The sequence below is a fragment of the Fistularia commersonii genome, chromosome 34 (genome assembly GCF_037954325.1).
Source record: "Fistularia commersonii isolate RoL2024-O1a breed Wild chromosome 34, RoL_Fcom_v1.0, whole genome shotgun sequence".
NCBI lineage: Eukaryota > Metazoa > Chordata > Actinopteri > Syngnathiformes > Fistulariidae > Fistularia > Fistularia commersonii.
Window position 1 is genome coordinate 3,918,319 of NC_141317.1, and position 18,248 is coordinate 3,936,566.

An 18,248-nucleotide genomic window follows, 5' to 3' on the forward strand; every position below is an offset into this window, starting at 1 on the left:
TAAGACGGGATGAGGCCACTGGAGCAGCAACTCATGAAATTGTAATGCTGTGAAAATTATCCCGCCAGGTGTGGGTTAAAATCAAGGAAAAGCCGTGCCAAGTGGTCAGTAATAGGCTGCCGGTAATAGTATGTTTGAGCGTCGGAAGACACCAGTTTGGAAAATCCTTTCCGCGTTTTTTTGAATACGTCTACGGGTCACTCTACCTCTCGTAGTCACCGTTGCAGAGCGCACGAACTGGAATGGAGAAGGGCTGCCAGACGGGATTCAGCGTGCTCTTCACCACCTCGGTCTTGTGACAGATGGTGAACCTGGAGATTCACGTGGAAATGTTTTCAAATGAAAAAAAGACGATGATCTGATCTCGAGCTCGGTTTTCTTTCTATTGTCACACCGTGTTCCGTCGGCCGAGACGCCAAGGTGAAAACGCAAGGGCGAGAAAGAAACTCACGTCCCGTCCTCGTTGCTTCTGTAGAAAACCATGAAGGGGTCTGACTTGCCGAAGAAGTCCTTTTTATCCAGTTTGTTGGCACAAAATTGCATGGTGGCGTAATCCTTTAGACATGAGGAAATGAGAAGAAATTAGAGGAATTAACAAAATAAAACACAAAGGAACCCCGCTGTGAACCTAACCTCCACGCCTCTGTTTGCCTCTTGTTGTTTATTTATACAAACTAGATTCTATAATGTAAAGGACTGACGCACCGTACAAAAGCAAAGTGCTTGTTGAATTCTAATAGGGGCAGAGTGAAACCAGTCGGTGGGGTCCTGGATCCGAAACCTGCATTCATTACCATTTCTTCATTATGCAACTACCTGCATTACAACAGCGGATGGGCTACGTTTGAAAAAAATACCTTGTTGCGCTAAATATAATCATGGTAACGGAGCGTGTAGGGGGAACAGAAATGGATTCGAAAGCCGCGCACATGGTGGAGGGGCTGTGTACAGAAAGGATCTGGAGGGTGTGAGTGCAGTTAATGATACATTACAAAGGCAGGTATTACCATAATTATACTTATTTAGGCAGCAATTCAATGTCAGGTGCCATTACAAGGATAATTAACATGACCTGCAATGCTCTTGAATCCAGATAGTCTTCCGTGGTCAACGTATTAGTCGGTATTGTACAATCATTTGGTGGAACAAGGTCCGGATGGGTAGATGTTGCAGTTGGACGCAACTTCACGGTCTTGATTCTCATACTCTATTTGCCATTTTTGAGATGCGCCGCCTCGAAACAGACGGTCGTTTATCATCATCGTACGGTGTAAGATTTGATATCTGAGAAAAATGGATTCTCTTCAACTGGCAGAGGAGCCTTTTTTTCTTTTTCTTTTTTTTTTTTTTTTACAAACGTTTGTCTCTTGGGCTTTTAGGTTTTTAAGTGCAGCCATTAGATCTGAATCAGCATGGTGATGGGACAGGCCCCTATTGATTGTTTTGACCCAGATCAGCGGTGCGCTTTCCCCTCCTCTGACCCGCCTCTCGCTAACCCCTTTCACATCACTTGATGTCACAGTCACAGGCACGGCATATGCCAGCCGCCGTCTCCTAGGCAGCTGCTGAAATAATGATGGTTTCCTGATACGAGGTGAAAAACTCTCCTCGGGGTATTCTTCTTCTACAACTTGAGAGATTATTGCTGTTGTTTCCAATCATTGGTTCTGTTTTCAAGCCAACGCCACGGAAATGTTGAAAACACATGCAATAAAAAAATGACCCATTTATTATTCTTATGCCTGAATGAACTCTTCACGTGTAGTTTCATTACTGCAGTCCTTTCAGTTAATATCGCGTCGTTCTTCTCGGGGCTACAAGGAACTTGAACGGAAAATCGTTCTTTTTCCATTCGTATATTCGGATATGAGCCCTCAGGTGATGTGCAAAAATTCTCTACCTATTTCACGCAAACATCTCATTTGGCGTGTTCCCATCGTGCCTCATTTTGTGGATTTAGAGAATGCAACGCATCATGTTTTTGTCATTTATCTGAGTCCAGGATCATATAATCGCGCTGCTTAGACAAAAGCCAGCCCCGGCATTACCACTAGAACCCCATCGCAGTGCGCTAAGCCTTCATTAAGGCACAGATAACACATACACACTTGGGTGACTGAGAGGGTTCTCTCATTAAGTGTTGAGAAAAAAAAAAAAAGGGCAAGAACATTCATTTCAGCCAGTGAGGTTTAGGAGCAGCAGGGGAATACTGACTGCAGTCGATATACATTTCTCTGCTCCACCAAGATATTCCCGCATAATGGGAGAGGCAAAGCGAACTGCCTTTCAGAAACTGGGACTGGTCTCTCAGAGGAGCGTAAGGCAGCGAGACAAGCGGCGGGGGATCGCGGCGTGAATCAAGGGCCAGAGGGGTTACGTGAAATTAGAAATGAACCCTTCTCCCTTTTCATGTAGCTCCGAAATTCACCGCTTTCATGCGAGTACCTGAGAACACGGAGCGAGGGGATTTTTTTCGGTAAGAAAAAAACGAGGAATGTGCGTGAAAGCTTCGAGGAAAAAAAATACTTACAAAAAAAAAAAGATGTCCATTTATGAAAAAAAATAAATAAAAAAAGAAGCCGCCTTGCAGGAACTGCTTTCCACAAACCAAAATGCCAGCCATAATTAGGCTGGCTGCGGAGTGTCAGAAAAATGTGACGATTAAATGAGTATACATGCATATATCTTGAAAGTGGACCGGGATTTTGCCCTGAGAAGGTAGAGCGTCGGGCTCACAGCAGTTTACCGCTGTCATATGTCAGGTGTTGGTGTGGTTTATTGAAACTTAAATCAGCTAGGACTGCAGCTTGGGTGTGAGGGAGATCTGAGAGGGAGCCGGGGGAAGTGCCAAATACTATGTGACAAGCCAAGTCAGTTAACGATGTGGTGGGCTACAGAGGTGGATATTTGAACTACCTGGCTAAGAAAATGAATTGCCTGGAGACTGGATGGAGTCAGAGGGAACTGCCACAACTGTCTCATCATTAAACCACTTTTTGACTGGGACATAAACAAGATCCTGCAAGATCCTGCGGAAGGTTTTTTTTTTTTTTTTTTTTTGCATAAGCCTTACACGCTATATACAAATGTACGTCAGAGATAATGACAAGCCGGGAAGAATCCTTTGATCCAGCGGCTGGTGCTCCGTCTAATGATGCCTGAAAAATCCACAACAGAGGTGAGAGCAGAAGGGCCCCCTCGGTGAACAGATCCCCAATCTGCTGGTTTCATTTCCCCCACGCGCAGGCATAGCTTGTTTGGGCAAACTCCGCTACCTCAGGTGGTTTACCGAATAGAGACGGAGCGTAATTAAGCACCGCACAAACCACAGGAGAAAGAAATTCACTGCCCTCGACTGATTTTGCTCTCTGTTAAAGCTTCCTTGTTGTCATTTCCAGCTACATGGAAGAAACGTGAAAAATCCCCTACATGTGCAATGTGGCGGGATGCACCGGCGCCGTGGTGAAGAAAAATGGCCGGCATTCATGTGAGACATACCGAATGACCACAAGCATTTTTGAATTAATTGCAATACTCTTGCCACTGATATGAAGATATTGCAAATTCCATTTATGATATACAGAAATTTACATAAACAGTAATGCCATTATATCTCAGCGCCCTGGAGCTAACTACCTAAATAACAAGCTCCATATTAGTTCATCAAATTATGAATCCTTTGCTCGTGGAGATCACAAACATTGCTCGGGTTGTTTGGAGAGAAAACCTGATAATCACCAAATTTGCTGGCAGCGTGTCATCCTATTTTTGTTGCCGCGCAACATTTTTCATGTGTTTGGAATTTGTTTTACTGAGTCTACGATGAACAATAAAACCCCTGCTGGCTGCTCTGCCACTCAGAGGGTGTTACTCAGTGACTGCAGTGACTTCTGTTGACTGCAATGCCCTACTGAATACCTTATTAATGAGCCCTGTAGTCATAGCAGTGAAATTAACACTTAGAAAAATAGTAGAAGTTAAGTAGTAGTGATAATATTAATATTAATATTAATATTAGTATTGATAATAACAATAACAATAACAATAACAATAACAATAACAATAACAATAACAATAACAATAACAATAACAACAATAATAATATTAATAATAATAATAATAATTGCATTTTGTTGTGCCAATAGCTTTCTTTTTCGGACATGGATTTCACAATGTACTCCCCGAATGTTATAAATCCAATCTACTTTTTCCTTCCCAGTTCCCTTGCTGTGCGTCAAACCTGAAGTATTCAGGGTTACAATCCGTGTAAACGAGGCAGGTCCAAAATGGCATGTCAAGACTGCATCTCTCTAATTGAGTCTGGAAGGAAGGAATTGGTCATTTATACCAGAAATGATCATTTGCATTTATATTACAAAATCGCCTCTTGAGGTGCTGCTCTGCAGATCCAAGCAGCCCCTCTAGGACTGTAAGCACAGGTACTTCAATCCAGCAGGATCAGACAAAATCCGGAATTGACATCATGGCAGTTTTATTATTAGAAAAAGTAGATCTGTTCGCTGTAACCAAAGACCCTTCATTTGCCAGTAAATACGTTTCCGGGTTTTTGAAAAGCAGTGATTTCAGATGCATCCCAAACACCCCGTCGTGCAAATGAACCACAGGTTCTAACTTAGCATGGAAGGCACAAAGTTGCATTGTCTTGAATCATTAGTTGTTTACATGCATTAAGCCATCATCAAAAATTTACACGGCTGAAGCAGCTGTATAGCTCATTTTATAGCCTCGGAGGGAGGCCAGTTGTTCTCTCCAATAAGTCTCTTTACTATCCCTCGCTCCACAGGCGGCGTTGTAATGTGATTGTTTACTTTCTTCATTTAGCGATGCAAAGTGAGAGAGAGCCGGTGGACATAAGGGCACAGGATATTAGCACAGGCTGGTGAATTAACAGACCGCACATCACAGAAAATGCCTCGTCTCGATGATTGAAATAAATACGGCCTCAAATTGAACCTCACAGCACTTTGCACGGAATGTCACAATGACACATGCATATTGAAAAGCGGCAGGACCTCTCCGGTCACTTAATGGGGACATTACTGATCAAGCATGATTTATCCAAGGTAATGCTACTTAACAGCCTGGTTCACTTCAGCATGCACTTGCACATTGCCAAACATTTATTACGTGACCAAAAAGAAATGTAACACCCTCCCCCCCTCCGCATTAGTCTACGCAGCGGTGTGCCATAATCGTCACTGGATATGTTCAATTAAACCACTGTTTAATGGCCGGTCCGATCAATAAACGTCTCAAAAAGAAATGAATGACATCCTCGGGCAATAAAATGTGTTGTTGATCAATAGCGTCTTGACTTACCCTGCAGTTCCCCAGTTCCTCAGCAGACAAGATGATAGTCCCGCATTTCTTCCCAGGTATGCCACTGAAAATAAAGTAAAATATGTATGATAGCATGCAGCCTATCCATAGGGTAATCCCCCAGAGAGAGGCACCATCTTTTACCTTCTAGTATGTGCAGATGCTGCAGACTTATTTCAGCCGTGAATTAAACCGGTATTGCGATTTCATTTGAATTTGTATTTTAATGTAGCACAGTTTTTGTGAGTCATCAAACAAAGTGCTCTGCATATGATATGAGGCCGGCCTATTTTACCACTGTAACGGGTAAAATGACCTAAACCCCTGCCTTTTTTTTTTAATTAAAAACTGATAATACAAATTTATGTCTGCATAATGCGGCTGCATACCATAAAGCGGCTGCGGCTATCGGGATATTAGCGGGCGTTTAAGAGCACCGCTGAACTCATTACTTTTATTTCCCCACTATATAAGTGAATCGGAAACAAGATCAAATGACTTACTTTGGTTGATGTTTTTAAGCGTGTCAAGGAAAAAACTGCAGGGGCAAATTGGTAACCTGACCCTTATTTTCCGGCACAACGTTGTGGCTTTAAAACTCTGCAGGGTTCCTTCATGTCTGTGGCCCTAAATAACATCTCAACAGTAGTTTCATAATCCAATGGGATCAACAAAAAAGGAGACACAGTTGTCCCACAATTTGCCCCGGAAATGTTATTTTATAGCTCGGAGCGCAATACAAGAGACGATTCTTCCCAGCTCGCAAACTCGCGCTTTGGAAAGGAAGCACAGCTGATTTTAGCCAAAACAGAGACAAACCAAGCCTTCCATTCATACAGGGGCACAGCAGCTGTACGGCGCTCCTGTCATCTTCGGGGATAAAGACGGATATTACACAGGTTTCAAGCTGTGGGCTTCGTTGGAGCCCAATCAGCAGAAGGTCAGACTTGCCGCAGATCCTCTTCAAGCTGTGATCGTTGATCTGACTGGCAGGACAGCTCCACTTCAAACTGCTATGGGCGGGCCGGCATTTGACTACAGCGGTTTTTATTGTTTACAAAAAAAAAGGAAACTGGGGCACTAACCTAATCCCTTTCAAGATAACATACAAATCACCTTGAGTGAAGCTTTCCAATTTGTCCTGAGCCTGAAGAGACTTTGTTTCAAAGATGTTTTTTCACCGTTGAACCTCATGTGACTTCATCTTGTTTCCACACATACAGTGTGAAGCTCCAACTGGGAGCTGCAGTTTGAGGTTATATATTTAGAAGGATGCCTTTGAGCAAGGCATTAGGAGTAAACTCTTGATTAAAAAACATCCAGACAACTGTCCAGTTCAAAATATTGATGAAACCGTCACAACCCCGAGAGCAGAAGCAGCTCATTCTCTGTCTTCAAGCTCAATGGGGCCCAATCTCAAGGTGAATTAACTGTCCTTGAATTATTGATGTCCGATTCCAAGTCAGCACCACTGAGTTTGGTGGCGCCTCAACAAGCCGGTAAATCCCTACCCGGAGAGGCCGGTAAACTGTGCACACTAAACTGTGCACACCCCAAAGGTCATGTTATTGTCCTTCGCTGGAGATAATTACTATTATCATCTCAAAATAAGATTCACTGATGGAGAAAGTAACAGCATCAGATGAGTTAAGACAGCGTTTATATCATTTGAACAGACAGCAAGTAATGGATCAATAAATATACAGTAGATACTGTCATCTATCTGGCTTTTTTACTGCTGACAATATGTTGTTTTTTTTTCCCAGCTGGTTGAAACAGCCTCTGTAGTGAAATGCGATTGAAGGTGAGATAAAAATCCGCAGCATCAAGAAATCTCATTGGCTCGGCGCTCATTCGCACACAGGCACTCGGCGGGGAAACGCTTTGATGATGAAATTATATGAAATGTTCTGCCGCGGTCCCTCCTGTGCTACCTGCTCTCAAACAAGCCCCAAAGTCTGACAGCTAAGAGGAAACCAGTAGCTCCAACTGGTGGTGTAAATGTTTGTCATGTTCGTCTCCAGCGGTTCTGCACTTCGGCTTTTACACACTCCAGACGTTAAGAGGTTTTGCTTTGTTAAATAGTAAAAGCAACATTCAGCAAATCAATTTCTGTCATCTCAAATATGTTGCCGGTGGTTTCGCAAGTTACATCATTTCATGCATAGCTACTGTAGGAAAAATATACTGCATTTATTCAGCCTGGATACTACTGCCCCCAATACGATGGGATGGAGAAATGTCATCAAGGTCTGTAAAATATTCCAGAAATAATACTAAATAATCTAAAAAGCCGCCCCCATTCGCACCCTCACCTCAGTCATAATTTGGATTTGGATTTTGCATAAAGAGGTGATAAAGCGACAGATAAACAAACAGCATCCCACAAGTAAGTTCAGTGACATCAACAGATGTTGGTACTTAAATTGTTACTGCAGCTGCCTCATGCAAACAGTCACGGTCAACAAACTTGTTTACTGTCATGACATGCTAATGTAATTTAATTGTGGGCGCGCATACGTCAGCCCGGACCGCCGTGCACGCCGTTAGCATTGTCAGCAATGAGCGCTCTGCGCCTCAGAGGGGCAATCTCACTCGCCGCTACTAACAAACAAAGACGTTTCCGACTGCATGTGAAACCCAGCGCTAAAAATGACCCTCGGGATAAAGCATTAACACCAGAAAAGATGATCAAACACCACTTTATAGGTTGTAAGAAATAGAAACACCGGGCATATATTAAAAAAAGGGTAACAATGTGTGCATTTAAACACATCGGACTTATTTTAAATGTAATATTCAGTAAAAAAAAAAAAACACAAAGGTCACGTTTTTCTTGTTTTCTTGTTCTACTTTATGGCAGCGAATCACACACAGGCATCATCCCGGTCAATACCGAGTGAGGCAACTTAGCTGGTTTGGTGGAAATGTAAGTATTTTAGCTCTTTTTTCAAAAACAATTCTACTTGCCGAAAAAGCCATACAATCTGCAGCTGAGAGGAGCAATAGAAAGGACATTATCGTCTTGCAGGAGCAGTAATGACATCTCTATTGAGCAGAGTTGAGTTTTGATGAGGTGGCCTTGTTCATGTAAGACTGATGAGAGTCTGTTATCATCCATGGCTTCTGTGCTTCCAGTGAGTGATTAATGACATGTAATAAAGCATAGTTCTAGCAGTGGAAGTAACTGCACTAACCATTATGTTAATGATACTCAGAAAAAACGAAAAACTCCATCATTTATCCACTCGGAAGGGTGTTGCGGAGGGTATTGTAAGTTAGTGTTACAAGAAAAACCCCTGTGGGCGTCACAGCTGAGAGTGCACACAAACTGCGCCCGTCGAGGCTTCTCCCTTATGCTTTTTCCTTTTTCCGTGAGCAAATGCAAATGACAGAACGCGACTTCTAAAAAGACAACAAACGAGCAAGGACGGGAATAAAAGCGAGCGTTGTAAAGCGGAGGGGCTTCCTTCACCTGGAAAGAAGTGGACAAAAGAGCGCTCACGAGAGCCTCGACAGATTCGCTGTTTGATCAACTGACTGGAAAGAGATCAAGCGGCATTTTTTAGATTCACAATTACAATACCCCAAATTTCTGCAGAATACCAATAAGAACAAGTCTGCCTCTCTTGCGAGGAAGAAAAAAAAATGCCTCAAATATCATTGTGCATGACATATGATATTGTAGATATTCAGGCTTAGTGTGCAGCCTCTAAAATTTCCCTTTTTCTAGAAGCTAGTGGTGCTGTTGTGAAATAGTGAATCACAATGCCAGTATTCTCTGCCACCTATCTGCGGAGGTTGGTGAGATTAAAGTGAGAGAGAGAAGGAAGCAATTGTTGATGCCGCTCACATTAGGACATTACGATGAGGAATGGCCATGATATTTAACAATGCCGCAACGTGTCCCGCATATGAGAGAGGGGTGGGGTTATCTGCTCCACAATATGACTGAGAGCCAAAGAGGGGAGAAAATGATTTTTTTTTTTTTTTTTTTTTTCCTCACAATGCAGCTGCAGTACACTGGGGTCTGCACGCTTCTGCCAGAGAGAGACAAAATGACTGCAGTGTTATCATGCTACGCTGATTGTTACCTTGCAATTTCACACCTGGAAAGGTATCGGCAAATGATATTGCTTAAGGTAGCTCAACGGAAAAATTCCACCATCAAGTAAACAATTCTGACTGCGCGGCATTAAGATTTCAATGAGATCTCACAGATCAGTGAATCTAATGATTCTTATTGGTTGATAAGTGCCTTGGGGTGAGTGTCATACTGGTTTGCCCTGAGTCAAAGATCAGCGGAGATTGTTGGGCAGATAATCAGGCTCAGTGCCACAGTAAATGTTTGGGGCAGCGGGCAGATCACAGCTGAACCGAATTAAACAAGGTTGCCAAAACTCTACACGAGACAAAATGGGATTATACCACTAATCCCTTTGATCTTCACACATCGATAAGCATCCTTAATCCCTCACCTCACCGGGATTAAAAAAAAAAAAAAAAAAAAGAGGATGAAAAGTGCACAAGCTAATTAAAAAGGACACCGAAATACCATCAATAGTTCGGTGGGAGATGCTTTCTGCTGCTGCTCGGAGAAGAGTCGGTGTTTGGCTGCAAAGCCGGCTACAGGCGAAAGCGCGCGCAGCTCATTAAAACTTCATCGGTATGAGCGTAAACAAAGTAAAATGGGAGCAAAAAAAATTGGTGCAGGAAAATATGAGCAGATGCACAATTTTAGAATAAGATTTTAAAAGTCATCTCAATATTTACAGTCGATATTTAGACTGTACGACAGCAGTCTGGACGGCACACAACTCTGACCGGCCTGAATGCACCTGTGCTGCTTCCACAACCTCACTTCCTCACCCAATTCACACGTGACGCCCCGACTCTGCTGTCTTTCTTATCCTTGTTTTTCCCAGCCCACACACATCCTGCCTATTTTTGTTTATTTATTTTATTCATTCCTATTGTCACTCTATTTATATTGTCCTTTTAGTTCTGGTTGTGTTTCTTTCACCCTCACTGTTCCTTTATGTTGTCCATTGTTATCCCTGATGTTGTTGCTGTTGTTGCTGCTGTCTATTCATTCATGGATGTCTTGCTATGTCTGTCTTCTGTCTCTCTATTTATATTTCTATTCACATTTATTTTACTTTATTTTTATTTTTTTTGACATTATAACCGTTACGCTCAATAAAGTTTGTCTTATCTTAATATCACGTTCTAGAAATGACGAACAGACACCAGAATGTCATGGTACCTCCCGTTACTTACCTACCTTCCAACCTCTCCCCTCTTTGCACTAGTCAACTAGTTACCTCTTAAATAGTTGCTAATAACCTGGGGTCTTTTATAAGTATATAATGACTATCATGCGAACTGAAGTAACCCTGTTATTTCACCAGATTTATTTTTGCATTTTCTGCTATTGTACATTGGGAAAAACCAAATGGCAACAATAAGGGAGCCCCAAAAATCAACATTTTTTGTTTTGCTTTTTTTCACCGAATGACACCTGCGTCAATCCGAGAAAAGCGTTATGCGTTGATCTAGAGAAAGAAAAGCGACTTTGCAAAATATCACTCTTGAGGTCGTAAGTAGCCGATTTCAATTTCCCCGTCGGCGGCAATAACATCACAGTGCTCCACTTTCTTTGTAATTACTTGAACCTCGCAGCTACATTTTAACTCTCTTACTAACCGAGGGCTTGTTACGTATAAATCAAAGCACATTCTTCAATCTTTTATCCCCGCTGTGTCATCGGGCCATTGCAACTTTGACCCGCTCACCTGCTGTTGCACAGCAACTAATGGAATTCATATCATGCTACAAGGGTCGCCGTGACCTTCTCAGTGGTGGTTACCGTTCACTATAGATCTCTATCTGTGAGATGGCAGATCGTTTTCACCCGCTGAATAGATTAACAGCATACAAGTGTTTAACCGGGCGAGCTGAGCGTATGTTCGAGACGTTTTCTTACCCATCCCTCAAACAGAAGCGCGCCGACAAGACAGAATAGAAACAATTACTGTCTATTCTGTGTGCGAGACAAATCAGCTAAGCTTATCCGCCGAGGGAAAAACTCTGCTGCCCTTGTCTGATCTAGCAACCCAATTATCAGGGCGAACACAAAAATCTATTGCCTCATTATTTTCAGGGCTTTAAAAACCAACTGTTTTAACAGCTATTATATATATATATATATATAGATAGATAGAGAGATAGAAAGGATGGTTTCTTTCATCGCAGAAAAAAAATAGAGATGAAAAAGCTTTTTTGGAAATACATTTTCTGCATCTAAAAAGTCCTTGAGGTGTAAACGCAATATTCCGACGTAATGTCGAAACTAGGCGGTATGGGTAGGCCCCTGATGAAAAAAAGGAAAAAATGTCAACAGAAGAATTTCAGTTTGATGGGACGCGAACATTTTGTGCAAGCGGCGCAGTCCGGGTTATCCACTGCTTGTGCAGGAGTAGACATTTTTTAAGAGAGGGACCCTTGTTAGTGTTCAGCCTTGGAGCCCAAATTGGCATTTAGCGATGCAGCAGAATGCTCTAATTGTGTGAGATGTCCTGAGGCAAAAGATGCTGATTACTGTAATCCAAAGCACTTCACCTCCCACCTCAGTAATAGATGAAAACACAGGCCCATAAAGTGCACAGACTTCATCTCCTCTATTTAAAGCAGCAGAGAACTTACGTCTAATTTAAGGCCTTACTTTAAAAAAGCCTTTCATAATTTATTCACTTATTTATTTATTTCGGTCTTGAAGTAAGCTACCGCCGCCTGCAATTTCCCCTCCTCATCAGCTTGCGGTGAGTCATGTAGTCGAGTCGAGTGTGATATTTGGAGTATGATTTTACAAAAACATGTTTGGCCTATTTATTTATAGTTTAATCACAAGAAGGCATGAGGCAAGCATGCCGGATTATTCAGTGAGATTTCTTCCCGCGACCAGATAGGAAAATATACAATGTTGACTGGTGAGAATACGACACACTCGGGACTATGAGCTACTTACCCCCCGTCAGCAGACAGGCCGAAAGCGGGAGAAGGCGCGAGCCAAACCAAATATTCATTGTTCATCGGGATGTTGCGGCTGAGTGCGGCGTTGGCGATGGTTGTGAGGCTGCGACATCTCCCTGTTGTGTTGTTTCTTCACTCGTGTGGCTCTCAGCGAAAAACATTATAACAAAGCCAAAGCAGAGCGTCGGGCGCGCCCTGCTGGACCGGGAAGCACCGCGTGTGATCATCCTGCAGTGAGTTCGCCTCAGCATAACAATCACAGTTGGTCTACAAACATGTAGAAAACCTTCCACCGGTGCCTCCTATGTGATTTTATAGTTAATGGGTTTTACTTCAGAAAAATGGCGTAGCAGTTGTTAAGACGGCAATTGTTACATTACATGTCATTTGGCAGATGCTTTTATCCAAAGCGACTTAGAAAAAGTGCAATTCAGTCACCGAAGATCCGAAGTAGTCGGAAGTCAGAAGTGACCACTCTACCAAATAGCCATCTCAAAACCATATACTACTATATACATTAATTTCGTCGTTTTTTTTTTTTTTCTTCGCAAGGAACAGAAGGGCTTAGTGCGATTAGTGGGGTAGAGCTTGGTGAAGAGGTATGTTTTCCAAATTGTTCAATAGCTGAAACAAGTGCAATTGAATAGAGCTGAATTTTGCTTTGCTTCCATAATAATCTGTTGCTGCTGGGTTTCTGACCAGAGGAGGAGATCATCTGGACACGGATTGCAAAGCGAATATGTCAGTTTTAAGCTTCGAGCTTTGAGATTAAGAGTTTCCGAATGCAGCGTCTGCTTCGGCATCGATGATCTGACCTTTGAAATATTTTGATATTAACCATCCTTTAATTGTTAAAGTAAGTCTCTTGCTAAATTACAACCAGCAATTTTCCCCATATTAAAAAAAAATAAATAAACTTTGGTAAATTTGCTCAGTGGGGTAAGTGACTGGCAAAAACCAAAATAATACTACAAAAAAAAAACACAGAAAAAAACATTTTTTTCCTGTTGAGCCGCTGAATTATGTGTCATTATAAATGTTTCAAACGTCCATGTATTTTTTTTTTAAGAAATCCGCAGCTGATAATACAACAAAACCATTTATTACCACGCCCACGCACTGACATCATGCATCGGTTTTCTTACTGTAAATTATCTGCGCGAGGTTCACAACAGAAGGATGCCCGGTAGGTTAATGGCTTTAACATCCTAATGCTGTGTTGCATTCATGCGCTCAACTGTGTGGTATAATTTAACATGTCAACAGGAGAGGATCCCGCACTCCTTATAATGAACCCCATTACCGCTTTACTTGTACGGCGACCACATGCTTTCTTACCACATTCTCGCAGCTACGTGAGCTGTGCCATAACTGCTATTAACTTTGCATTTTCCAAGTCTTAAACAACTTGGCCTCTCATTAAAACAAGATTATAAAGAGAAAGATTTGTATCACACTGTCTTGTCGCTGATTTCCCTCAACAGGGACATTATATGTTCACTAACAGAATGTTGGAAAAAGCATACATTAATTCTCCTTTAAAACTTTGTGAATGCGCCTGTTCGCCCACGTCATCGACCGAAAAGCTTAGCTCTCACAGGTGGGTTTGGCCTATTTTTTAGTTTACATCTCAGTTTGGAGCTGGGATGGTGTATCGGAGCTGCTTATCAAATGAAGGATGTGTTTTGATGTGAGAAGTGACAGAAGAGTGCAGCGCAGGCATTTTCATAAATAAACATTAAAAAATGCTGTTGCGTTCAAGTCACCTGTTGTAGCTGTATTACCCGAGCCGGATGGCGGAGACCTACAAGAGATGAATTGCTGTATTCGATAAGGAATATGAGCGCGCTCTGGACGTCACTTAAAGCGACATTTCGGTCTAGATCAATCTGCGACGATAAAGCTGAGAACGAGCGGAGTGACGTCAGATCGATTCGAATTTTCCAACCGGTCTGTGGACACCCGGCTTAAAGGGCTTCTTTGCTCATTATTTGAAATATTAACATGAAGCCGGAGATGAGCCGGAGATAAATTTTTCCACCGGCACATCGGGCAGACTGATGAGCCATACATCCTGATGTCAGATAGCCGTGCAAGCTCGGTTTGTCACCGACATGTGTGCAGGATGGGAACACGAATTGCTTGTGTAAATACTCCATGCGTCAATTATGTTTCCTCCGCCATGATGACGAGATGTAAATGTGATAAAACTTCAGGCTGAACAGCTCATCGGGGGTACTGAGCCCCAGGGGGAATTAATAGCTTGATTTATAGATTCTTTTTTTTTTTTTTTTCTTTTTAGGATACCGCTCTGCTTTGAGGTTCAGATTATATGTGTGATTTAATTGCGTCTCAGATGCTGTGAGAGTACGTGGTATTTTGGAGGATAAAATGAAAATGAGGCAAAAAAAACAAGTGAGTCTTAGATATGGGAGTGTGTGCGTGTGGTGGTATTTGTTCTGGACGGCGGAGCAAAAGCAAAAAGAGAGAGAAGGTTGGGAACACAAAGAGCCAGTGACAAGAAACTGGTAGAGCTAGAAGGCAGAATCTAATAGCTGGAAGAAGGGAGAATAATTGAGAGGTTAAGTGTGGAATATGGGGAAAGGAGAGCTGATGCGCTTCTTGGGCAGGTCATTGGACGCAGTGCGCCTCGGGGAGGGCTTGGTTAAGCATGGCTAACAGATTTCCTCCGTTTTCTGCGGAAGCTGTCCCTCAAAGCTCCTGTCCGGAGTCGCACTTCGTATCAGGCTGCACGTCAGGAAAACGGAGCCGGTAGCCATAAAACAGCTTCGGAGCCATTATGTATCACGGAGTGACAGAAAAATGCAAGGATACTGATTTGCCATTCACAACATTCACGGGCTGCGGGAATCCAAAGGAAACAATGCGTTTCGTGCGAATCAGAAATGCCGCCTGTGACTCGGAGCCTGTTGCGGAAGAACATTACAGAAGATCAACAGCGAAAGGGCTAATTTCACAACAGTGCATACTGTGAACTATAATGACCGACCTAACATCATCATTACGCACCGCTGCTGCAAAATTGGTCGTTGCATCAAAGCGAAGTCTCCGCAGTGATCAAGGTTGCCAGCTTGAAGCTGCAGAATCAATACTTTTATCCATAATGTCTGCCTGGGGCTCCTGATCGTCCTGCCTCTCTATGATGGGGGGGTGTGAGACCTAGTTTACAGCATACTGGAGAAAACTGTCTCTTGATCCTTTTCATCCTCTTATACAGCACTGAAGGGCACCCCGCTCTGTAATCCACCGCCACTAGTCCCTGGCAGAGCTCATGGTCACGCCAAAGACCCACTGTTCGTACAACCCCCCCCCCAGCGCAATGCGAAAGAGATTCGCCGCATTTCACATTCCGAAAAGGACGATATTGTTCAAAATAAAAAAAAAATCACGCTAAAGACATAAAAAGCCGCATAGAGGTTCCGGCTGTCTTTCAGGGTTTCGTCTCTCTATGTGGATGAGGAGGAGGCAGGGCCACGAGTCCCACTCTGACTTAAATCTACCCTCCTCGCTAGATCACCTCTCAAATGACTGTAATTGCAATGAGGAAGCTCCCGGTCGTGTTCAATTACCCATTCCCATCCGAGCACACGGGCCTAATCTTGGAGTGTAATGTACGTTACAAATGGCTTCGCAAGGCAGACGTATTCATCATCGCGCCAGCTTTGCCGCAATACGTGACATCGAGCGGTAAAATCGTAAAAACGCGTCGCGGGGTTTTTGTTTTTATTGTTTTTGAAAAGGTTAGATTTCAAATAGCCTCTCGGGGAAATACGCCGCACGCACGGAGACACTCAAAGCAGCACTCACCCTAGAGGTTTCTCCAAGCGGCTGGCCGGAGAGCCCACGATCTCTCCCAGCGTACAGTGGACCTGTCCCAGGAAGTCCTACCATGAGGACACATAGAGCAGGATGGAGACAGATGTAGGTTGGGGGTGAAGTATGAGGGTGTTTGGATGATTCACATGGATGACAAGAAGAGTTGGTGCATTGTCGCAAGAACATTTTTCAGTTATGAATTAGGACATCTGAGGCAGACACGTACGTTAAAGTCGGTTGGCTTTCCCGGGGTGGAGAAGAAGAAGGAGGAAGAGGAGGAGGAGGAGGAGGAGGAGGAGGAAGAGAGAGACCAGCAGCGGTGACACAACAGAGCATATCATGGAACAGAAGGCACACGACTCAAATACCAGACTGTCATCAACCAAGTGCCAAAAAAGAAGAGCAAAACTGGATATGTGAAAGAGCAGAGGGGTCGTGTGGAGAAAAGCTGGGTTGGGGGGGGTAAAGGGGTTGGTCCTAAATGACAGAGGTAAAAAAAGAATATATATATATATGTAGAAAATATATATATAGTGAGAGAGAGATAGATAATAGAGCAGGGGATGAAGAAAAGCAGTAGCGAGAGCGAGAGGGCTTTGGGTTAGCAGAGGAGGAGGGTCTGGAACACCACGAAAAAGCACAACAATTAAAGCTTCACAGTGACAGAGGCGTAATTCAGGATGGGGTTTTGGTCGTATGCAAACCAGGCGCTGCAAACACACTTTACATGTCTGCGTGGAGTCACGTTATTTATCAGCTTTTGACATTATTGATGAGGAAAATAAATGTTTCATTTTTAATTCCCTTTTTCTCTTAGTATATTTCCAACTGCCATCACTGTCCTCTTTATTGCCATTTTGAAATATTAAAGAAGTGCTTTAAATGATAAATCAAAAAAATAAACAATTAAAAAAAAAAAAGTGTCGTGATCCAACTCGAAAACTCAAAGTGAAATGTTTTGGTTTAATGTTTACCAATAAACTTCTCATATTCAAGGTACAGGAATGCGTGCCAGATCCCAATGATTCTACAAAGAATTTATTAAAGAAAAGCTTTTATACATTCAGTGACTTGGAATAACAAATCAAATTTGATTTCCCCTTATATTAATGATACTTCAAACTCTGGTGTGCATACAGTATAAATGCTAGGGACATGCAGGGGTAAAGAGTTGGATACATTTATGGAAAAAAAAAACACGGTACTGAGACCCATATCCAGAAAATAGGTCTCTACTCACATGCTTTGCCAAATCTGGACTTTTAGAATCAATATCATACCTGAAATCATATAAAGATGACAAATCTTAGAGAAACCACCCTGAGCAAGCGACAAACTGCTGACACATGGACATTTCCTATCAGTCAATCTGGGTAACTAAGGGGAGCGACGGGGAGCAACCCTTGGGAAGAAATAAATAAATACAAACTAATAATGTGACAGCTAATTAAGGGGTTTATTCTACAGCTTTCTATATAACACCCCATTCCTTGCCCCGGGGGGATCATATGCAAACAATGCAAAGAAAGTTTTAAGCATCTGCCAGTCAAACTTGATAGAAAAGTAATTAAACTTCAGTACGCCCCGGCTCCCACCTCTGTGATAAAAGAGAGATGTAAATGAGTGCGACTAATTGTGGAGGGACAGACTCCTTCCTTTCCTGCGCTGCAGTTGTATGATGATAGCACACCAAATGAATTCATTAAGTGGCTAAAAATCCTTCGGGACCTGCCGTTCTATCCCGAAGACATCCTGGGCGCTCGCCGGGGACTTCACGCTTGAAGTGAGTTAAAGAAGGAAAGAAAAAAAAAAAAAAAAAAAAATCAAAAAGCACAGATATTTGGAAGCCTATCTCTACCAGCAGAGGAAGACGGGTTAAAGTAGAGAAAATGATCCCGATACATTTCTTGGAGATGTCAGAGTAAAGCGGCACCGTCCTGACCCTCTGAGAAGTCTCGTCTTTTCAGGAGGACAAAGGCGGCGGTATGTGAGAGCGACGGAGGCCGGGGTCTTTGTGAGTTTTAAGGGACTTCGTTTCA

At 42.8% G+C, this 18,248-nt stretch overlaps 1 protein-coding gene across 4 annotated transcripts in view; it reads right to left on the reverse strand.

The window, feature by feature from the left end:
* The window catches only part of cpne5a (copine Va), a 64,937-nt gene that overhangs the window by 26,340 nt on the left and 20,349 nt on the right, over positions 1–18,248 (reverse strand). For 2 of the 4 annotated variants that reach the window (XM_086142063.1, XM_086142061.1), the window contains exons 5-10: positions 17,450–17,489; positions 16,436–16,450; positions 16,201–16,277; positions 5,341–5,404; positions 452–555; positions 207–311 (exon numbers count right to left, since the gene is read on the reverse strand). In XM_086142063.1, coding sequence (XP_085998189.1) covers positions 207–311; positions 452–555; positions 5,341–5,404; positions 16,201–16,277; positions 16,436–16,450; positions 17,450–17,489 — 405 coding nt within the window. The remainder of the gene's footprint in view (positions 1–206; positions 312–451; positions 556–5,340; positions 5,405–16,200; positions 16,278–16,435; positions 16,451–17,449; positions 17,490–18,248) is intronic. The other 2 variants (XM_086142064.1, XM_086142062.1) reach the window with 1 other exon arrangement.